A 23103-nucleotide genomic window follows, 5' to 3' on the forward strand; every position below is an offset into this window, starting at 1 on the left:
CTTATTTAAAACTAGTGAACCCTGTAATGCCAAAAGTGTCAGCGGTGATAAATAAAATCCTACAGAAAAAACAGGACTTTCCTGATTTTTGACTTCTTGTTGATTCAGCTGATCTTAATAAAGCAGGAGTGTATTTAGGAGAAGCAGAAATGTAATTTCCGAAGTGACTAAAACACAGACCGTTGGCGAGAGGGTTCCTCAGTCTGGCCTTGCTGCGTGCTTGGGTAACGCTGCCTTGCTGTGCGCAGGGCCTGGCACGTTTGTGTATGAGATGAAAACTGTGATGTGCAGAAGGTCCGTGTTTCTTTTTTCCCTGAAGGAATACTCCTCCTATCCAAGCTTTCCGCAGAGCCAGTACTCTCAGTATTACAGCTCTTCCTACAACTCTCCCTATGTGTCGGCAAACAGCATCAGCCCGTCAGCCATCCCCACGTCCACCTACTCGCTGCAGGACTCGTCCCACAATATCACCAGCCAGAGCACAGAATCACTCTCTGGTAGGTGCCTCTAATGTTTGCTGTTGCTGTTTTTTTTTTTTTTTTTTTTTTTTTTGTAAGTACTTTTCTACTTTTTGGATTTTTTGTAAGTGTTTACCTAGATAAACCAAATTTCCCAGCACTTATTACTGACACTTAACAGGTCACGGAGTACTACCTAAAATTTAGGGAAGCGTGTAGAAAATATAGGCTCTCTAAGGCCAACCTGTGTTGTTTTCATGAGTGTACGTGGCTTAATCGCCTCTATTTATAGGCAGTACAGAAAAATAAAATAATTGCTCGTAAAAAAGCAGATCAGTACTGTGGGTAGCACTGGGGAACTCAAAACAAATGGCCATACTCTGATAATGCCCCAGATGTCACCGTATGCTGACTTTGCAGACCATATCTCCRTCAAGATTTACATTCACCGCTAACAACTGCATATAATCTATTTGTTCATAATAAATACAGGAAGAGAAAGTCTTTCTTAGAGGGGGAAAAAAACAAAAAGATATCAACACTGTCTAAGTTGAAAGTTCTGTATGAATTCCACAGGGAGAAGCACCTAAACCTTCCACATTTTTGGCCTCTAAGCATTTAACTCTTGAAAGTCTCAGAGCTTTAATGGTTTATGGAATTACTGATGGATTATTATCCTCCARTGCACTGTTTGAACGCGGCCTTCACATATCGTTTCCCTCCTGAAGTTTTCATTGGCAGGCAGTAACGTTTGTGTCGAACACCACATAGCTTGCGGATGAGCATGATATACGCCCAGTGCAGGTCTGCTGACTTGTGGAACAAATGTGAACATCTGTGGTTGCTCCAAAAGAAAAATAAGCTAATATTTTTTATTTTTTTAAAGAAGTGATCACTGACTGCTCTAAAAGCAATCGGAGGATTTTCTGGTCTTGAGAAATTATCTCAACCTTTTTGAGGAAAGATTTCAAGCGGGCATCTTAGCCCCAACGCAGGCTTTTCTGAAGAAGCCTKTTTTAGGAAGCTTGGGAGGTTGCAGCTTAGCAAGGCAAAAAGAAAAATATCTTTGAAAAGGATATGTGGTGAAAGGTAAGTGAAATATGGACAGATTTGTGAAACCCAAGCCAACAAAAACAGATACATTTTACATGGAACTTTACCTTTGTTTCTTCTCAGTTATTTCTTGACTACTGTCCTTGTGAAATGGTTGCTTAGGGCTATATATTTTTAAATAGAAATTGAGGTTGAAAATATCTTTTGAACCATAAATTTTCATTAAATTAAAAAAAAWTATGAAAATTTAAGAGGTTCTAGTATTCTTTTCTATCATGTTTCTAATTTCTCTCTTGGAAAAGTTAGGATGTGGGAAATAAAAACATGCTTCTTTCAGTTGAAAAATGTGACATTTAAAAATTATCTATGTAATCTCAGCTATTTTTGAACTTATTTTAACACAGACCTTTGGACTGAAAAATTAGCTGAAATGAATGAAACRGTGGTTTCTCTGACATCTATGGGCATGAATAGAGCAAGTTTCCCTGAGCGTGTTTTCTTGTGCGTCCGCTGCTGTCTGCTGACAGATTTCCTGCTTTAATTGTAACGACACCACGCAAACTTTAAGCCTTTGCCCTTCRCCACAGGGGAGTACTCCACGACGCCAGCGAAGGACACCGAAGTGGAGCGGCAGCTGCGAGGCGCGGACGGCAAGGTGCGGACGCGCTCCAAGCGGAGCACCGATCCCTCCCCTCCCGCTGACAACGAGATCGAGGTGAGGCAGCCGCGTCCCTGCCGGGCACAGCAGGCAAGGGGAGCCTGGGGACGGCCCCAGCGCCARAATGAAACCGCTGTCGGGGCTGGGGCCGGTAGAACTTGTGAAACCAGTATCGTGGTTTGGTTCCTGTGGGACCAACGTCTCGGGCGATTTGTCACTTGTAGAATTGTTTTTTCTTTTCCCTTCTGCACCCTTTCGGGGGCTGCTGCTGTGTCCCCCCAAGGTGGGTGTGCAGGAGGCACCTCTGCTTGGGCTCCCTGTGGTCYGATGCCTCCCAAAGCGTGTTTCCTCACTGAGCTGATTCCTAACATGCCACTCTTTCTTTTTTTTTTCCCTGCCTCATCTCATCGCAGCGTGTGTTTGTGTGGGACTTGGATGAGACGATAATTATTTTTCACTCCTTACTCACGGGAACCTTTGCATCCAGATACGGGAAGGTAAAATTTGATTTGTCTCTTTTTTTGCCATTATGGCTTGTCCAGCCAAATTGCATCGGGAACTGTGGGGGCAGCTAATAAGGCAGCTTTTCAAACAGATGCTGCCAGTCCTGTTCAGACGCACTCATATAAATATGTCCTGTGGTATTTCCTCCTGACATGTGCAAATTTAATTTGTTTCCCTTTCGTGCTGCAAGTAGCCTCTTGTTTTTCAAGAGCCGCTGTTGTTGGAGGGCTGCTAGGTGGGACACCGCGATGTGCTTGCGTGCTTGCTCCTCTCCACGRGCAGCTGCAGCCTGGGTGAGGTAACGTGTTTTTTGGTTAGACCACYGATTTTGTCCGACTCTTGGCCAACAGCTTCTTGCAGAGCTTTTGTGCTTCCTAGCCCAGGTTGCCAGGAGGARTAGCAGCACTTCTTCCCACAGGGCCACTGCAGCCTTCCTTTTTCCAGGCCTTTAGACACCCCTTGCTCAACTGTCCCCTTCGGGTATTTTGGATACAGTGAAGGCTTTAGGTAACTCTGTGGCTGAACAGACTGAACTTGGCTGCTACAGGGAAAACGTTGGCACTTGGATTTAGTACCATGTGCTTCAGTTTCCTCCTGCAGCAGTTTTTTCATGATAAACACTTAAGTCACTTTGAATTACGGAATGTCAAACACTTTTAAATGGGTAGGAAAAAAGACAATATCGTTACCTAATTAAAGGTGGATGACCTGTTTGGCAGCTGTTTCCACACATGACTTTGAACAGTCAGAGGCTGGAAAATAAGCCTGCATCTCTCGAGAAAGCAGAAATATGATTTGACATCATTTCATGGCTTTCCCAGCTGTACTTGTTTTACGACGGTTATAACAAGCTGAACGTGTAATTAGTGAGATAGATTTATTGTTCACTGTTAGATGTGCGCGGTTGTAAAGGATATAGGAGGGTGTTTGTGGTGTGGAAGTTGCTGCGGCAGTGGGAAGGCTGCTAACACTTCCAGCAGGGCCCTCGGAAAAGCAGGCGCGTGTTTCCAGGCAGGGCTTTGCTCAACCGTGTTGTCCAGGGTGGCTAAGTGCTTTCTTTTTTCCAAGCATAAGTGTATATGTGCGTGCTCAGAGCGAGCTGCCGGCAAAAAGCAGCAAGAGCAAGGCCGGATCGGGAAGCACCAACTTGTGTGACCTAGTGCACAAATGTAAAGACTGCTACAAAGAAGGGTTTTTWGTTTGCCTTTTTTTTTAATTTTTTTTTTGTTGTTTGAGCGGATCACCTTTTTAACTAAGTTACCACAGGCTTTTTTTGGAGAAACTTCTGCAGAAGGATTTTTCTTGCTCCCTCGTTTGTTTCATCAGTATTAAATTCCGCAGGGCTTTTCTCTAAGGGAAATGGTTGTGTTATGAAAGCATTATAGGCTAACAGCTTGATCCAAAGACAACCTGAGGCTTCAGCAGGCTCTGGAGCAGCCCTTAAACCAAGGGGGAACTAGAGCCTCTCAGGCAGGCTGTCCTGGGAGCCATTAAAGAGTAAACGCACTTCAGAAATGTTTAAGAGAGCTGAATTATCAAGCGCAGGTGAAGCTGTGAGCCAGAGCTTCAGAGAGTTTCTGAATTTCCTGCTTGAGTAGTGTAGGAAGTGTTAATCTCGAAGTAAAGTCTTAATATCAGGGCATAAAATTCCAACTTTTTCACTTTTTCTCTCTTAATGGATTCACCTGGCTCTAGTTAGACAAGTACCTACTTTGAATTTGATCTCGCGTGTAGGGATTCCCTGCGCGTTCTTCAAAAGTGCCAGCTTATATGATCTTCACCATTCCTCTGGTGGAGGTCCCTATATATATCTGTATTAAGTCCCTATATTGTCCTCTCCATGGTGCACTGTAGCTGCCATGTCGCCGCTCGGTGAAGCAGCAGCGCTGCTGGCAAAGCTGGATGTTTCTAGGGGCTTTTCTAGGCAGAGGAGACAGGGAGGTAACTGCAGTTTCACACGTTTGGGGCTCAGTTCTTGAAGTTTCTGCCTGTTGCCACTTCCTTGGTGGCCCTGGTAGGAGGAAGCTGTCCTGAAAATGGTCCTTGGGGAGCAAAACGCACCGTGCAGGGTCCTGACTCCCTTCCCTTTGCCGAGGGCCCCGTGTCGTTTCCCTGAGGCGGCCGCCTGTGTCGCGCTCGAGCTGGCCAGGGCGGCCGCGCCGGCCGCGCCGGCGAAGCCTCCCGCCCTCCGCTCCTCGGCGGGAGGCCCTCTCGCTAAGGGAAGGGGAAAGAGAAGAAAAAGTCCCAGACCCAATTAGCCCTGGGTATTATGTTTGAGAGGATTCAGAAACCTGTTCTGCAGCCTTCCCATYGCCGTGTGGGTGCAGAATATTCACMCTGCGCCTGCAGACCACAACAGACATAGGCCACTACTATAGCTTAAGGTACYGCCCCCCGCCCCAGCCCTGTTAATCCCCTGAGTTGTACTTAATAAAGCCCATGTTCGATGGGGGTGAATTCAACCCTTTCCACATCTGCAAAGAGCCGTGGACAAAACGCGATGGGAAGAACAGGGAAGATGCTCTGTTGTCCCAGGAGCAGGCGCACGTGGGGTTTTTGGCCTTCGTTTGCAGCAGCGAGGCACAGTGCAGGAGGACTTTTTTAATGGTATTAGCTTCAGACACAATAAAAAGAGGTTGCAAGCACTCCCATGCCAAAGAAAACSACGAGTCTATTCCTCTTTCCCTGACTTCTGAGCACTTTGCAAGCTTGTTCCGTAAACTTTGTTATCAAAACATTTAAAAAATATATTTCTGCATCTCTTTTCAGTGAAGGAAATTTATATATTGTATGTTAKATTCAGTCTCATGCTTTTTAAAGGAGTAAAATGGAGAAAAAAGGGRGCATCGGGTGTGTTGTTTTTGCTTACTAAGAGATTTGTGTGGATTCTCCCCAGGATTTTGTGCTTTTTTCAGTGTTTCCCCAGAATGTGCTGTTTAATTCTGTTTGTTACTCTTCTGGGCAAAACTTTAGTGGACTTTAGTGTCGAATTGGATTGTGATTGAGGTAAAATATAGAACTAAAATTTGTATTTTGGTGAAACTGTTATTCTAAAATCCTGGAACCAAATAGAAGTGATTTAATTTTAGCACCAAATTAAAGAACAAAAKGCAGAGGTCAGCGTAAACACATGATTTTGTGGGATCGACAGTGCAGGCCATCCACAGCATTACAATCTCTAAAAATCCCCTTCCTATGCATAGCATCTTCTGAGATCATTCAGCATCTTTCATTACACATAATTTTCTTAAATTTAAGTCAATAAACTGTCTCCTGCCAAAATTTGCCTTGAAAAAAGGCAAAAATCCCTTTTCTCTGCTGTCACAGAATGCTTCAAGCAGCTCCTCTGCCGCCTCACTCGGACACCAGCGCTGACAGAGGCACCGTGCAGCTTGATCACAGTGGAGGGAGGTTCCTGCTCCTCGTGGCCAGGAGGCACAAAACCCCATTTCACTGCTGGGCCCTTGCGGACTCGCCCGGGAGCTGCTGGGGTTCGGCGGGAAGGCGCCGTCCGCGAGGCCGGTCACGTAGCTCCGTGTGCCCCGGCCGCGGCCTGCCCTCGTGCGAGGCGTTTCCGTCCCTCTGGCAAACGCGAGCCCAAGTGCGGYGGGACATCTGTTTATTTGATTTCTCTGATGAGAAGACCGCCCCGTTTCTGCCCGGCTCAGCTGTGTTTGCTTGCGTTTTGCCAGATGGGAGGCGTGGGGCGCGGACGCGGCCCGGCCGGGGAAGCGCGGGCCTCGCGACGCCGTAATGCGGGCTTTCAAAACAAACAGAGCCTAATTCACTCGGTAGATTGTGGATTAAGTCGAGATGAATACAATTTGGAAAGGATTTTCTGAGGAAGTTGGAGATTTTTACGCCCGCTGGAGGCTAAACCTCGTGTTTAATGCCTTTTAAAATTAAATTAAAACAGCATTCAATCACCACAGGTAACAGGTAATAAAGAAAAATGTTGCTTTAGACATGCTGCTCTCTCAATTATTAGCTTGTTATTGGAGATAGGGGAGTAAATAATGCCAGGCGGTTGGCTATGCCCAACGTGTGTTGGGAGCAGTCCCTTGTGTTTGTCGCTGCGGGGCYGTTGGGCTCCCTGCACCCCGCTTAGCAGGGCCCACCATTTCTTTACAAATATTTCTCCATTTTGGGGCTTGAACTTTTCCTAMTACTTTATAAAAAAAAATATTTTTTTCAGGCCTTTCCAAGTAATTAAACTCAATTAAAACTCTTAAACTCTCCCCTTTGGTGACAAGGTTGTTATCAAGGGCTGAGCATGGGAGGAGGTTTGGCTGGAGAGCCTGTGATTGCTGCCTAATCCAGCCCTCACCTCTGGCTGACACCTGGGCCAGATAAACCCCGCAGGATGGCAGTCTGACAAATGCTCTTAATTAATACCTACTTCCTTGTAGAAAAGCAATTATTTGCTCACAGSACAAGCAGGTATTTGGCAGGGGTTTTGAGACTGGTTGGGTTGCAATGGTAGGGCTGTATTAAAGTAGCAGGGCTTTGTTTTGTATATTGTTGTGTTTTATTTTTTTTTTCTTTAAGGGCAGGGGGAAGCCTGAACCCAAACTCTGCAAGCCCTGGGCTGTGGGTGGGAGCAGACACAGTCCTTGGAGAGTTTGCTTGGTGTGCTGAAGGTTAAGCAATTCCATGCTTTTTGTTTTTTATCTTTAAAGTACTGGTAAAGAAAAAGCCACATTTGCAGAGCTGAAATAAGCTTTTGATAGAAGATTTTGTGCTTTCAAAATTAATTTTAGGTGGGATATTACTAGCTTTTGCGTAGAGACGTTGTCTCAAATTGTAATTTTAAAATGTAAATGGATGCAAGGACTAGGCTAGTGCGGTGTGGAGTGAGCCCCGAGGGCAGTGCGTGGCAGAGAAGGGTGCAGGGGCTCCCAGACCGATGGTGCTTGTAGATGGAGTTTATTAGCAGCTTTCCATGCCTGCTTTGAGTTGTGTGGGGAGACTAGCAAGGGGGTAGGACCCCGCTCCTCCGATGCTTCCGAGCAGGCGCCCAGGGTTGGGTTCTCAGGTGGATCCCTTTGCAGCGCGAGCGGTGGCTGCGGGAGGAGGATCCATCTCCTCCCATCCTTGGTTCATGCTCTCACAGGGTGCACCTCTCAGCCGAGGGAAAGGTCCAGTGATTAACAAGGACCCTCGTTGGGGACAGAGCAGGGGGGTGTTGCTCGAACATGGGCATCTGCCACCTGCCAGGGCATCCGCTGCGGCGCTGCAGGATGTCCCGTGCCAAAGGCGCCTCTCTCCCCTTATCACTGTCTGAACGACATCGCAGTTCCCTTTCACATCCTTTACGAACCACACAGAGAAATTTGACAGCTTGTTGATTGAAACACTTGAGTTGTTTTGTGCTTTCCCACTGGTCCGTCTCCCCTGTTTATCCCATGCTTGGAGTTGGAGGCCTGTTTCTCCGGTCTGCGTGGGCTCAGCCTGGGGCCCAGTGGGGCTCAAGCCTGGGACAGGGGCTTGTAGATGCGGCCGAGACCCGATAAACAGCTACCCCGGAGCCTCGACTCRGCGCCTCGCGCTCACCGAGAGCGCCGATTGCCTTTTACCTTTATCAGCCCGTTCCAGGCTTGGAAGCGGGCCTTGCTGTGGAGGAAATGTCCACACTGAGAGCGCAGCGACGCCAGATCATTTCCCCAGAYGGCTTCCCCTCTGGGTGGTAAAGTGCATTTTTCTGTTTTATTTTCATTCCATCACATTCTCTATCTCAAGAGAGAGACTTTTTTTCCCCCCCTCGTGTACAATTTAATCCTCATATTGTTTGGTTTAAGAGAAGGTAACTTCATACACTGTGGAAACATTCTCTACTCTCCATTAGTGATTAATACCAATAAGGCTAAAGACAAAATTTAGAGGATAAATGACAGATACCAACCAGTGAGACTTCCTAAAAGAGGTTTTAACAGCAAATGATCCTTGAAACGTATAAAAATAAATTGCTTCATTAAAAACTATTTTACAAAGTCACTCCTTCCTAGCAGCAGATATTCCCCAAAACAGCTCCCCCGTGTCACTACACCTGGGCAGTAAAACTTGATGGAGAGCCGCTTGCACGGGGCCATGGACGGGTGTCCTGGTATCCCTGCACTCGGCCACAAGTGCCTTTGGGCTTCACRGGAGATTTGGGAGGGTTAAGGGAAGGTTAAGCCCGGAGAATCCTAGAGCAAACAAGTAGATCAATAGAAATGCCCTCATCCCCAAGCATCGTGTGCCCTGCTAGAGCTCCTCGGCAAATGCCTTGCTGGCCTGCAGTAAAATAACAGAGCTCAGCYGAAATCTGCAAAAAATTAGAGGAAAGACTACATATAAATCTGCCTTGTTTTAGCAGGGCTTGTAACTGCTGTGGAGGGGAAACCACCCACATAAACATAAAGATGAGAGATCCCTGTCCTAATGAAGATAAATTGCAAATAAAGGCCTGTGGTGGGAACCCTTTTTGAGTTGTCTGTTTAGTCTGAGCAGGCGCAAGGCTTTTGCACTGAGGGTGAACAGCTTATTAACCACAGATTATTTTTGCTTGCGTTTTTGGAGTGTTTAATGACTAAGCCAATGTGCTGCTGCAGAGCCTGCTGGCATCGAGGTGCTTCTGGGCTTTCGCAGCAGGTAGAAAGGAAGGTGGGTTACCCAAGGGCTGCGTTTGGGCCTGGGAGATGTGGAGAAGGGACTGAGACTCATTTAAAGCGGAGCTGCGTGAGAGGCTGGATGCAGCAGGTCTCTTGGGAGCGTTCCCACATGTTGGGCCCGCACAGGGACGTGCAGAGCAGCTCAGCAGAGCTGTGCTCGCCCCAGGGCAGCTCCTTCATCCGTGATCCGCAGCTTTTGGAAGTCCTGAGCTCTGGTCAGGCTGCAGGTAGCGCAGCCCTACGGGGCAATTCAGCTAAGGTTTTATAAACCACCAACTCGGRTAGGAGCAAGCCGGGATGTGAGGAAGTTCACGCATGCTTAAGAGTGTGTGGAAGGTGTTTTGAAACTGCTTGTACCTCTGTGTTCACCTTCTTTTAATCCCGAAGGACGTGTTCCAGCAGCGCGGGAGCCGTGGGACAGCCAGCACCTGGCCAAGGGGAGGGCTGGCAGCACCGCAGACCCGCGCCAGGCGGCCTGGGGCGGGCTGGCTGAGTTGCCCTTGAGTGAGCAGGGTCTCGTCTTGGATGTTTTCTTAACGCCTGTATCTACCTGGGTGTAAAGTTTCTTGTTATCCTCCTCTGAAACGAGAGGCCTATTCTGGGTCAAGGGGGGACCATAGGTGTCCTTGAAAGAGCAGAACTGGGTTATGTAGAAGAGCAAAAGAAAGGGTGGGAAAATCCCATTGAGACACACTTGAGAAATAAATGGTTTTAATGAATGTATCTACGGAAACAGGAACCTGTAGATCCTGTGTTTGCTCTAAGACACCCCACCCCATGCCCTTCTTCCCCAAAAAGGAAAGTCCAAATGACTGGGAAAAAATGTTCTTTTTTCCTGACAGGACACTACAACGTCTGTGCGGATAGGTCTGATGATGGAAGAAATGATCTTCAACCTTGCAGATACGCATCTGTTCTTTAATGACCTGGAGGTATGTAGCTGCTTATATTCTCTAGCATTTCTCTTTCCGATGATTTGCATCGGGTCTACAAACTTGTTTTTCTGKCCAAGAAACTTTCATTAGTGACCCCAAACAAGTGGGCTGCAGCCGCCTTATTGCAAGCATACCCTTCTGTGTCCCTCTCACATCTTCCTTTGTAAGGATTTTTCTTTAGATTCAGAGTAACAATGATGGCTTTTGGCAGTTTTACTAAATCTAATAATGAGGACATTCCTGCTGCTTCTCCTGAAATTTGCTATTTAATAATTTTATTAAGCTAAATTAGCATGGATCYTAGGGGACACGTAGCAATGTGAGCCAGTGCAGAGATTTGAAAACTGGTCCCTGTTCCACTGGGAGCTCAGTTCTGCAGAGAGGCTGAGCTGGGGTGAGTTCCTGCGCTAAAGGGCAAGGGCAAGAAGTTCTTTCTGTCTGGGGCAGTGCTAGGTCTGACAGCACTGTCTGCAAAGCCAAAACCTTTTGGAGTGTATGTTTTTCCCTGTTTATAAAAGATTTAAGTGTGCAAATCATATTAAAACAAATTTTCCTGGCTTTACTTACCACTATAAAACGCAAAATAAAGCAGCAAATTGTCTGGCCTTGGTCAAATTCTGCACATTTGTCAGTCTGTAACAGGTTTGGCTGCTAGAAGACTCCTTAGGTCTCCCAAGGCCTCTCAAATTCTTCTTTAACTACTGGAGCAGAGCAAAATTTTTAATTATAAGAAGTTAGTTTGAAGTTTTTTTTTCCTGTGATTTCTAGACCTCARGCGGCAAATCAAAAACAACTTAAGGTGTTTTATATTACCTGGGCGCATTCAAGGAAACAATGAGCGATGAGGGAGAATTGCAGGGTGAATGTCCTCTGCATAAACTTGCTTTGCAAAAAGGGCCATTTCTGCCTGGAAGACTTTGCAGCAATAGGAGCCACAAAGCAGCCGTCCATCTGTGTCCAGCAGCCGTCCAGCGCCTTGGCCTCGCATGAGAAATGAAAGTCTTTTAAGGAGGGGCAGTCACCAAGTGATGTTTAAGGATGATAGCTCAGTAGGTGTTATTCTTGAAGCAGATGCAATGAATGATATATTGAGGGAAAAAAAAAAAAAGAAGAAGAAGAAAACCTAGGAACAAAACCAGCACTGAACTGCTGCAGTGCTGGAGCCTTGGAGGTTCCCCTGCACGGCAGCACCATCATGTGGTCCAAAACTGAGCTGTACAGGCGCAGGCAGGAGGCAGCAGGAGAGTTGTCCTGGATAGACGGGAGCAGAGGGCTCTTTCTGGGGACTGTCACCCACACAGAGGTTTGGTGGCACCAGTGGTAGTGCCTGGGCAGCTGGGGAGCCCTCCTGTCCCCGCCAGCGGCACCGCTGGCTCCCAACAGGCAGCACCTAGGGACAGCTGGGGGGTGTGACTTGAGGGTGGGAAATCAGTTCTTACCCTGTTTTAGCAATAGAGCAGTGGCCTAACTGTGGAGGCTGCAGGTTGCAGTGCTGTGCAAAGCAGCAGCCACTGCCAGGGGTTCTGGTACTGCCGGGCCAGGGATCTATGCACCATGTTATATTTTTTTACCAAGACTGCAGAGCAGCAGAGTTTTCCTCTGTGGCRTTGCACAGGTGACTTGTCTTTGAAAATGCTGGGCAGCATTTTGCACTGCTGCTCTCATACCACAAAATGAATAAGACAAGGAGGGGGTGATTGCAGTGGGCACAGGCTGTCAGCGCAGCAGGTGACGGGCGGGCTGCCAGCAGCCCTTTGTGCCAGGTTTCTGCCAGGTTTCTGCAGCACTGGCATGTTAACTTGCCACGCTCTGCTGCAAGGGGCTGCTGCAGAGCGCTCCGATGGCTCTGCTGGCCACAAGCGAACCCTTCCTGGAGAAGCAGGTACCCAGGYGCCCCGTTCCCGTGCTGGGGGTGCAGGGGCCTGGCACTGCTGCTGCGGGCAGCTCAGGACCATTGGCTCCCAGTGCCGCCGCTGCTGCTGTGCGCCCCGACAGGCCGGCCCTCCCTCCTGGCAGCCCRCGAGTCCTGCCCCGCTTCCCCGTGTGCTGAGAGTTCAAGGGAATTTGGCAAGAATGAAAAATTAGCCTCGTAACCAAGCAGTAAAACACGGCCCGCATTCTTCCTGCAAGCAGCTTCCCTGCTTTTCGCCCAGTAACACGAGAGGCTCAGCTGCCGGACTATGAGGTAGCGTCTCACCCAGTGTCATGGTATTTTATTAAGTCAGAAATGTGATAGTTACTGTTGTCACACTTCAGTGTACAGAACAATTCATTCACAGATGAGAAAAGCAGATCCCTCCGCAAATACCTTTCCACTGACTTAATGCTCTGCACGACGGCAGCGGAGCTGCCGCAGCAGCAGGGTCCCGGCAGGGCCCTCAGCTGTGGAGGTGCCTGCAAACAAGGGGCAGGAGAGGGAGAGGGGCCTGCAGAGAGCGGCTCTGCTGCCCTCGGCTCCTCTCGTGCACAGCGGACTCCCCAGCGGGGCTTTATAAGAGGTCGAAGGTAAAACTGGGTGTCTTTGTGAGAGTTACCCCCTGTGAGCACTGCAGCAGATGTCATCTTTGGGGACAGAACTAGATCACAGGCACCTGTGGCGTTGTGCTTTGGATGTCAAGCTTGGTTGCTCGTTCGGGATTTTTTTCATTTTGAAAAGAGCWTTATTGGAAGTAATTTACGAAACTCCTCATTTGGTAGAGCAGGTTGTGCAGGGCACTGAAAGGGGCGAGGGCAGTGGCCATGCATAGCTGCAGTTGTCCCTGGTGAGGAGACCTGGGGCCCCTGCTGCGCTTTCCATGTCCTCACGAGTGAGCCCAAATGCAGGGAGTTCGTGTTACATCTTCAGCTGCAAGGGTTGTGGAGAAGGGACCTAGGGGAAGCTTCCTGATTTTCTCTTCCCACAAAGAAACCATAGAAACAACATCTCAAGCTTTTGAGGTGAGGCCTCCACCACTCGAACAGTGAGGATCGTTGGCCGATAAGATCTTCGGGACGTGCCTCATGCCGGCGTGGCACCACAGGGATAATCAGTTTAAATTTCCTGTGTGTGGGTTTCCTCATTGCTGTCACACATGACTTCTTAGCTCTGTTTGTGGTGAGGGGCTGTGAAAGGTGCCTTGCTTAGTGCCCTGGCACGTCAGAGGTGCTTGAAACCCTCATAAGTGTAGGGAAAATGCCGGCAGGCCAGGTGCCTCTGGAAATTTCTGTTGGGCAGATCCCTGCTTGAAATTGTGTGGACAAACACCTCCTGTCCAACGTGCTCTTCTCCCAGAGGAAGAGGCTGCCAAATCGATGCCTTATCATGCATATAGTTAAGAAAAAAAAACATAGTTTTCCAGGCTAAAATGCAAGCATCTCTCTTCCTGCTGTCTGTTTAGGAAGCAGTTTCACTCACTGTGTTGTTCCAGAGCTGTTGCATCCTTAGGTAGCTATAGATCATGCACTGCTCTGTTCGTGTCTTGCACAAGCACTGTGTGATGCTTGTGTGTAACGAGGAAGGAGCTGGACTGTGCTGGGCGGTGCTGGCAACATGGAAGGCTTCCTCTTCGCAGTATRACCTGACAGTCATTTTTCATTAAGGAAACATGTTCTTGCAGGGTTTCTTTTGCAACTCATTTACTTCTCCATGTGATTTTTTTTTTTCCACACGCTTCTCAGGACTGTGACCAGATCCACATAGATGATGTGTCATCGGATGACAACGGACAGGATCTAAGGTAGGGGTGTCCAGGCTGGAGCGGCAGCCCAGGCGCTCCCCASCTGTTGGAGAGTGGCCACCGATGGCTCGTGGCCGCGTCCCCACGTGCTCGCTCCCCTCCCTGKCTCTGTACCCCTTGCAGTTATCAAGCACACAGCAGCACCCAGTCCCCTTTTGCACATTAAAGTGCTTGTGTCTCCTGCCAAGCCCTTGCAGGGCTGGGCGCTGAGCTATCTTGGGGAAATATGTTTAAAGTTAGGTTGAACTAGTCTGCCGGCACCAGTTTTGGTGTGATTTGGCCAGCCAATTGGCATAGGGGCCACTGGACCATTTCAGGCTGTGCCAGTGCTTTAGAAACTTGTCATGTTCATGCCCTACACCAAGGGCTCCTGCCACCTATGGGAAAGCAGAAAATAAACTACAGGAGCATGAAGCTAGAATAAAAGCACAGTCCACCATGAACATGGTAGTGCATCTGCAAGGAAATTTGGCCGAAACAGGCACACATGTCTTTGGAAACCAGACTGAAATGTTTGCTCATCTGCAATGAATGGGTTTGGTAGGRAGGTTTGAGGATATTGCCAAGGCGAGCTGCTGTCAGTAGTAGCAACTTGKAGTAAAACTGCACCAAATATTTTGTGTATAACCAAGTCCATCATGTTTGCAAAAGCTCCTTCTGTGCAATTACATATTCCTTTCCCTGAAGTGTTTCCTGCAACACTGTGGTAGCTGGTGCAGGAGTGAGATGTGCAGAGCTCACAGTTTTATGATTTCTGTTTTTATGGTTGTGTAATTGATATAAAAACTGGATATATAAATTGCTACAGCAGCAGCATAGAACACAACATAAGAGTTTTAGGGAAAAGAGTTGGTGCAGGGAACGTCGTTCAGGTTTGAGTGTAACTGCAGTGCAGGTCTGTGCTTTGCAACGCGCGGGACCCGCGTGTCTATGCTCAGGCAGCCTGAAAGAGGGCGAGTCTGCAGAGCTCTTCAGCCAGTAATTAAAACAATAATTTGAGTTTTCCATCAAATAAATCACTGCASTGGCCCATGCTGAGTGAGTGAGAAAAGCCAATATCTAAGAGCAGCTCTTAGATCTTCTGACAACCCAAGCTAAATGGTTACAGTCATTGCAGGAGTGCTGCTTGGGGCTTGTCTGCGTGGGAAATGAAGCCGAGATGACTGAAGTGTGTTACACACTTGAACTCTTATCTGAATTCTCTAGTAGAGAATTAAAGTGGCCTCAGGGCTGTCTGGAAGGGGAAACTGCTGTGCAGTAAATCAGGAGGTGGGTGTTGAGGCCCCGGAGCACGGGGACAGGGTGGCACCTCGCGGTGACTCGCRGAAGCCCAGGAGGCGGCAGGGACGGACTCTGCTCCTGTGCGGTGCCGCCTCCGCTCGGCTCGGCCGCCGCGTGTCACCGCGGTGCTCACCGGCTGTCGCTGCTCCCTGCGGGAAGGGCGATGCCTGTAGTCATCGCCTGTAGTCGCGCTGACCACGTGCACTCTCCCCCCTCCCGCAGCACGTACAACTTCTCCTCAGACGGTTTCCACAGCTCGACRGCCAGCGCCAACCTGTGCCTGGGCTCGGGCGTTCACGGGGGAGTCGACTGGATGAGGAAATTGGCATTCCGCTACCGGCGCGTCAAGGAGATGTACAACACCTACAAAAACAACGTAGGCGGTGAGTGTCACCGCTGGCCTTTCATCTTGCAGCCTCCCCATGCCGCTCTGCTGGGCACGCGCTCCGGAGGAGGCACCAAGGCCGCCGGGYTGGAGACTTCACCCTGAGCTGAGCAAGTTTTGCAGCCGCCAGCCTTGAACCAGTGCTGCTCACCGGTGCCTGCTGCGGTGCTCGGGTCAGGAGCAAAGTCTGAGCTTTACAGAATCCCTTCAGCAGGGAAGGAATTTTCCCAGTTTTCCAGGTTGTTTAGTAAATATGCAGGAAGTCCCAACCCAATTATGTTTTTTCCACAGGAGAACTCGTAGTGTAGCAGTGTGCTGGGATGGGCAGAGCTCCCTGCCAGGAACGGGAGAAGGGCGGTGGGAAGGGCTGGACACGGAGCGCTGCTGGGGAGAGCAGGAGGCCGGGGCCCTCGGGCGCCGCGCGCGGTTCTCTGCGCCTATGAAAGGTGTTTCCCTGCCTGCAGGTTTGATAGGTGCTCCTAAGAGGGAAACCTGGCTGCAGTTGAGAGCAGAGCTTGAAGCGCTGACTGATCTCTGGCTCACACATGCTCTGAAGGCTCTGAATTTGATACATTCCCGGTAAGAACAGCTTAAAGAATTGCCTACAGGCTTGATCCAGGATCTCCTTTGCTTCCCTTCTTTTCCCCCGTCTAAACAAATCGAGACACATTTATGGCACTTTGCTGGCCCAGCCTGTGGGAGGCCTGTCTGCACGTGTTTGCCAGACTTGTATTATCAAGGGTTGAGTGGGCTCAAGATGATGAACTGAGCAAAAGAAAACGCAGTCCTGCTTCCTGCCTGTCTTTGGCTACATTATTTGTGGCACACCTGATACATGAGCAGGTTTCCAAGAGAATAGAAAGGGAGAAAAGGTCCCTGAGAATGTACATGCAAAGAAACCAGCATGGACATAACTTTGCAGTGTCTCAATTCCCACAAAATGCATGCATGCAGTAAGACTGCATCACTGCTGCTTTCTTTTGTGATTTTTTGCCATTCCACTGATTTATGAAGGTGACGTGGCCAGTACTGGAGCCTGCCTCGGGCTGCGCAGCCCGCAGTGATTGGGAGCCATCCCTCCCGCTGCAGGACAGCTCTGCTTCCTGCCGTCCGGCAGCTCCGAGTGGGAGAGGGACGCGCAGATGGCCACTCCTGTTCACATTTCTGTCTTCTAGGTCTAACTGTGTGAATGTGTTGGTCACCACAACTCAGCTAATACCAGCTCTCGCGAAAGTGCTGCTCTATGGACTGGGCACTGTCTTCCCCATTGAAAATATTTACAGTGCTACAAAAACAGGTAAGAGCAAAGGAATTAAGGCCTCAGCCAATGATTGACTGAAGTTTTGTCCCTGCATCAGACAGGTCTGCCCAATTGATTGCACCAAGTGACATATGAGCTTTATTTTTGGCACTGTTGGCACATCCATAATTCACAGCCTGTCTGCTGATATATAAGCTAGACTGCTGAAAAGACTGCTGAAAATCTAAGTCTTTCCAAATATATCTCCATGGGTAAGAGAGCCTTAATGATAACCACTCTCTGGAGCATCTCTGGCACACAGGATGCCCCACTGCATCCAGCTAGGAAGAAGACAGTCGGGTTCAACCTGTTGCAAAAGCCCAGTCAGGATCCTGTTTCTAAGGGAGAGGGATGGAGTTTTAGGAAGACTCCGTGAGTGGTGAACATTTGCAGGGTGCAGTGAACAGAAAAGGCCTCTTCCAAACTGAGTGCCATGACTRTCACTTCACCCTGTAGGGTAGCAAACTGTACCTGGGCTGAGCAAAGGATCGGGTGTCCATCAGCTTATGGAAAACTTCCGGCAGCACTTGGAAGTCCTTAATTGATAAGTAAGTGCTAGTAGCTGTCATGTGATAGAGAGTCTCCCTCTTGAGTGGAGATTCACTTAGGGTCTCATTTCAACAGAAAATRAGGAATGTAGAGGCAAAGCTAACGAGCTCTCAGCTGCAGCGTCAGCTCTACCTGCCACATGTGTCCAGGTAACAAATGTGTCTTCTCTTCTGTTGCTCAGGCAAAGAGAGCTGTTTTGAAAGGATAATGCAAAGGTTTGGAAGAAAAGCCGTGTATATTGTAATAGGAGATGGTGTGGAAGAGGAACAGGGAGCAAAAAAGGTACAGTTGGTGGATGCCATCCTGGATTCTTCCAAGTTTTYGTTTCAGTGGCCCTTTGTTTATTTAAGTTGTAAAGAAATTCCTTCCCTTTGAAACAGTTTGCAGTTGGTCTCATTTCTTAATGTGCAAAATAACAACKTTTTGAGAAATTCCTTACTGTAAATCTCCCACCTCAGCAGCTAGTGCAATTTTTTTAGGTAGTCCCTATACTGCCATGTGTTCCTGGGTTTATTCTYGCTTAAATAATGATGGCTTTGAACACATGAAAAGGAAAACTCCATGTGTGTGCTCAGATCAGCAAGCAGGGTCAACTTCTGCTCTATACACATTACTGCTATAAATTACAAACCCGTGGAATTTTTTTGGTGTGCTTTTTTTTTTTATATATCTACATATCCATGCTATATATGTATGTTATTCAGTGGGGTCATAGGGCCTAAAGTCATTACAGTAAATGCATTTGCAGCATAGGACTATTTTGTGCACCCTGGGTCTTGGGCTCCCGACACGCGTGGGAATGCGGCCGAGCTGCATTTGCTCGGTGTGCAGAGAGCTGCCGCAAGCGGCGCTGCAGGAACTGGCTGCACGAGCCTCATCTCCAGCAAATGGATTAGTTTTTTTAATAGGCACCCAAGTACCTGCTGCAGCTCAAGGGGTGTGTATTAATTTTATCACAGCAGCTAAACTTTGTGCTGGAGGACCTGAAAGGCCATTTTGAGGGAAGTTCCTCCAAGCAAGAAAGGGATCCCAGCAAGCAAGGCAATAAATTGGCACATGCCCTGTCCCCAGAATTCTGTCTCACAGCATCTTTGAAGCATCAGAAATGTTCTCTTTTATATATTTGTTACCTCTTATCAATGGAAACAATGATAATAAGCCTCCCTTTTAAGAATAAGCCACAGCTGTAGCTGGTTCTCTGGTTCATGAAGGGTTAAGGAGTCTCAGAGGAGAATCCAAATGGCAATGAAGTGATAATGGCTGCTGCTTTTGACAGCCCAGTGCCGAACTTCAAAGGCAGAGGGTCAGTGCACAGGAGTGCATCAAAGGCTGCCGGGCTCAGGGYAGTGTGAGGAAGTGGGAAGGTTCAATGATCTTCTATGGGCAGGATGTCAGGAGCCCTCTTGCTTGTGTCTCCTGGCCTAAGCAGCTCTCCCATTATTGGAGCACATTCTTTGCTGGGCTGTCGCCTCCTTTGATTGATGACAATCATTAGTCAAGGCTGCTACACACCTGAGCTTTATACAAAAAAGAAAAAAAAGCAAAGCAGAGCCTTTCACTGTTTTGCCGACAGCACTGATAATATCTCCATTTTGGTGGGTCATTTTTCTTCTCCTGTCTGATGAGTGATAAATCTGTAAAAGCAGAACAACAGGAGGGGCTGGCAGGGCAAGTTTTCTTCTCTTTAAAGAAAGAAAAATAGATAATTTAATGGAATGGGTTTAATAACCACCATGGAATGGGGTGGGAGAAAGAAATAACTTTTTTCCTCTAAAGAGAAATTACGGAGCAGTGGATTCCAGTCACTTCAGCTGTCTGTGTTTGCTGCCTCTGCACACACTGATAAGTAGCTTCAAGGAAATACTTGTTTACTGATAGGCAACATACCAGAGGGACGTTAGAGGAGTGTAAACAGACACTCTAAACTCAACATTTAGAGGCACGGGTGTGTTGTTTTAGCACAGGTAGGTGCACTTGGAAGAGAAGCTTCCTTCATCGGAATTATCCGTCTAGGAAATAGAGATTGTCTAAAGCTTTGTGCAGGCCTTTTACYTGTGGCAATATGTTTATAGTTTAATTACTCTTTATGAAAAAAAAAAGGGGTGGGTGGGTGAGGGAGAGAAATCATTCCCACACTGGAAGGAAAGTAATGTCTGGTGCTTAAGGCTCACTGACCCTTAGTCATCTCACAGCACAAACAAAAAAGAGCTGTTATTTCCTCCTTTTCAGATGCAAGTCTTATTTTCCAAGAACATCTACACACTTTTCCTGAACTGGGTCCCACTCCAACTATAAGGAGGGAGTAGCTCACAGACAGATGCCCTTTCCAGGTTTAATCCAGCTGCAGGAGACAGGGCAGGAGGAACTGACTGATTAGCATTTGCTAATGTGTGAGCCTGGATTTAACGTAGTAAATCTGATTTGAAAAACAGGTAGGCTGAGGGAGTACCTAAGCGTTGTTAAATGAGAATTCATTGACTTTCTCAAAGACTGGTTATTATCCTATTGCACCTGAACAACTGATCTGAGCAATGATACCAGTTTCTATATTACCAGAAAATACACTCTGAGCTACTGTTCYATTTAAGTGGGAAAGGAAATTAATTCTTAGAAAGCATTTTGACTTTGTCTGATATTACAGATTTTGTTTATGTTTCAGTGTTCTGTGATTTTTCTTTTTTTTTTAAAATATGTGTATACACACCGTTTACTTGTCTATGATGCCCTCACACGAGCTTTCAAGAGAAGTAAACAGATCTGTGCCTTGGAGTATGGGTGATAGCAAAGGATATTGGCACTTGCTCCAGAGTCAAGATTCCTGTATAGCATATTACTGTAGCCATAATGGGTGGGTATTAATGTATTATTAATATTGTATAATGTATTATTAAGTGGCATGGAAATTGTTTCTAGTGGTGCTGTAATTCTAGAACCCTTCCTGATTAATGCAGGGAGAATAAGAGGGCACCAAGTGTAGCAGCCCGTGTGTTCACAAGGTGCCCCAGGCGCGCAGGGCGTCAGCGTGTGGCCCCGTCCCCTCCTTCCCGGCCTTTCTGAGAGGAGCCTCCCGGCCTGGCCGGCAGCTCCGTGCCTGGGGGCACCTGCCCTTAGTATAAAAAACAAAAAAAAAAAAAAAAAAAAAAAAAAAAAAACCCTCTTTTGGTTTTGCTCTAGCACAACATGCCCTTCTGGAGAATCTCTTGTCACGCCGACCTGGAAGCTCTTCGGCACGCCTTGGAACTTGAATATTTGTAGCTGATCCCAACGTCTTAGCACTGTGAGGGCCTCACTCCAAACTGTTACCTGAGTTCCACCCATTCCTCAGCATTTTCCTTACTAAAAAAACCCACAGCAGCTGCAGCTTCTCTTTGTTTTTGAAGGAGAGCCATTCAAGTGGAAGCCTTGAAGAACCTGCAGCCAAAGAATATTGTGTCACATCYTTCTTCCTTTGAACAAGGAAAAGTCTTCAGACCACCCCCTGGGGATGCTGCAGGGCTCTGGGCTGCTGGGCCCAGAGCCCTAACTGCCTTTTTGCCACCACCAACAAAACTAAAGACTGGAAATTTTGGGTCTGCTCACYCCTTTTCTTGCCTTGAAGGGGGAAGAGGATGTAGTAAGGAATCTGAGCACGCTCTGTGCACTGCTTCCTAGCACATGGGACCTTCTGAAAATAAGAATGAAAATGTGTCCTTTTTTTTTTTTTGTATTTTTTTAATTTATGAACTAATCTCATTACTCTGGTATTAAACTCTGTACCTGTGTTTTTAATCTGGCTTTTTGGGGTGGGTGGGTAGGGAAAGTCCTGCCATCCTAAATTAATAACTTCTCCAGCTCAACTCTGGAGAAAARTCCTATTGTGTACATTTGATAATGACACCTGGAATTGTCAGTAAGAACTACAGCTGTGTATTAGAACCTCACACAGATGGCATGTGGACTGTGCACGTCTGCACGGTGCCGGATGCTGCCATCTTGGGTGTGGGGCTGGGAGAGGGGAAAAATCCCTTGCGATGAGTGAAAGGCATTAAATAAAGTGTTTACATTTTGGGGCCTGGAGGACCTGCCTTCTCTCCAGCCAGCCTGGGACGCAGTGATAGCTGCGGACTTGCACTCCCCCCAAGCTGGGCTTGGACGGGAGGGGCTCCTCGAGTCCATGGCCTCGGGCCGGAGCAGCGTGAAGCTGCTCAGGGGCCATGGCTCCTGGGAGAAGACAAGGACAGTCGGCAAATCCTACCTGTCTTGCAAAGGAAGATCAAATGCAAGCAACTCTTGCAGCTGTGCATATTTATTTCTGTGTAAATAAATGTATTTACCAATAAGATTCAGCTCTAGGATTTCTGCTGAGCTGGCCAGTTAATCCTTGCTGCGGCACCCAAATAACCTCAACAGGCTCAGGGCCTCAGTGTTAAAGGCAGTAGAGAGAGGTAGCAAGGAACCAAATCCACTCGTCCATCACGTGCGACACTGCTACACCTTGAGGGAGAGGCCAAGGCTCCASAACCACCTTTACCTCAGGAAACAGTCACTGCTGCATTGCTGGTACTGTGCAAACATCTATCACAATAGCTCAGAGCATCATTTCTCTGAAAAGTGGCTGAGTGATGTGTTCCTGTGTGCCAGGACTCTAAATAAGGATTGTTTTTAGCAAATAAATTTCATAGAAAGCAAAGCATATATGTCAGCATGTGAAAATGAAGTAGAGAAAACCCTCTGCAGACTAATCACCTTTTCTCAGGTTTCCGTTTGTATATTGTTGGACAAATTCAGTTGGGAAGAGTTCTTGTTCAGCAAACAGGGAACGCAACAAATACTTAGAATTAACAGAGTAACACTAGCTGCAAAAACCTACAACCAGGACAAAATTATTCAGAAATGGGGCGYGTAGTGACCCAGGCAGCCAGGGGGAGGGAGGCTCCAGGGAAGTCTCCCAGCAGAGCACCAGGCTTTCCTGAGCTGCACGTCCCTTCACTGCTAGAGCCTACAGGAGACAGCAAGTCAGTTGGGAATCACTAACGTTGCCCCTTTTTCTCCAAGATAACCTTGTTCTCAGCACATCAAATCTTAATTCTGCCCATGCTTACAGCTCAGCAAGCTACACTTCTGCCGTCTATGTGCTTTACCTGATGCATATGTCCATCCATACTTTTGAGCTGCTTCCCTATGACTTGAGAACCTTCACCCTCTTAGTGCAGCCTAACTCCGAGTCTGGCACGCATGGGCACTCCTCGTCACACGGCCGGCTGCCCCACATCTGCCGCAGGTGAAAAACTGAAATTAAGAAATATTTTTGTCAAGTTCATCCCTGACAGGTTCTCCACACATCCACCCTCCATGGCCACGTCTCCCAACAATCAAAACACAACGTAAGAGCAGTTTGCTAAGTTACTGAAAAACTACAATAGCTGTGAAATACACCTCACAAATGAGGATGAGGGGGAAAAAAGRAAAAGAAAAAAAGGTATTTTTTTGGCTTTACTGATTTCTTAAGTTGAATCTTTCCCGGCACTTCTCACATTTAACCACGTGAGGGCAGCTGGACTTCACAGCAAACCCCACAGTGAAGAAATGGGGACAAACCTCCATCCTCCTCCAGAGTCATGTAGCAAAATACTCG

General features: G+C 47.7%; 1 protein-coding gene across 3 annotated transcripts in view; it reads left to right on the forward strand.

The window, feature by feature from the left end:
• EYA2 (EYA transcriptional coactivator and phosphatase 2) overlaps positions 1-21393 on the forward strand; it is a 58707-nt gene extending 37314 nt beyond the window's left edge. Inside the window, exons 7-17 of one of the 3 annotated variants that reach the window (XR_003249874.1) lie at positions 320-497; positions 2099-2226; positions 2583-2666; positions 10166-10255; positions 13916-13974; positions 15478-15638; positions 16105-16219; positions 16816-16937; positions 17671-17771; positions 19719-19921; positions 20664-20712. Coding sequence is in view for 2 of the 3 variants with exons in the window: in XM_026042198.1 (XP_025897983.1) it covers positions 320-497; positions 2099-2226; positions 2583-2666; positions 10166-10255; positions 13916-13974; positions 15478-15638; positions 16105-16219; positions 16816-16937; positions 17671-17771; positions 20664-20744 (1119 nt within the window). In the remaining variant the exon portion in view is untranslated. Of the gene's footprint in view, positions 1-319; positions 498-2098; positions 2227-2582; positions 2667-10165; positions 10256-13915; positions 13975-15477; positions 15639-16104; positions 16220-16815; positions 16938-17670; positions 17772-19718; positions 20016-20663 lie in introns of those variants that run through there. The other 2 variants (XM_026042198.1, XM_026042199.1) reach the window with 2 other exon arrangements.
• Positions 21394-23103: the final 1710 nt, after the last annotated feature.

Source organism: Nothoprocta perdicaria, unplaced genomic scaffold (assembly GCF_003342845.1).
Source record: "Nothoprocta perdicaria isolate Ctin4 unplaced genomic scaffold, notPer1 scaffold_3, whole genome shotgun sequence".
NCBI classification, from domain to species: Eukaryota; Metazoa; Chordata; class Aves; order Tinamiformes; family Tinamidae; genus Nothoprocta; species Nothoprocta perdicaria.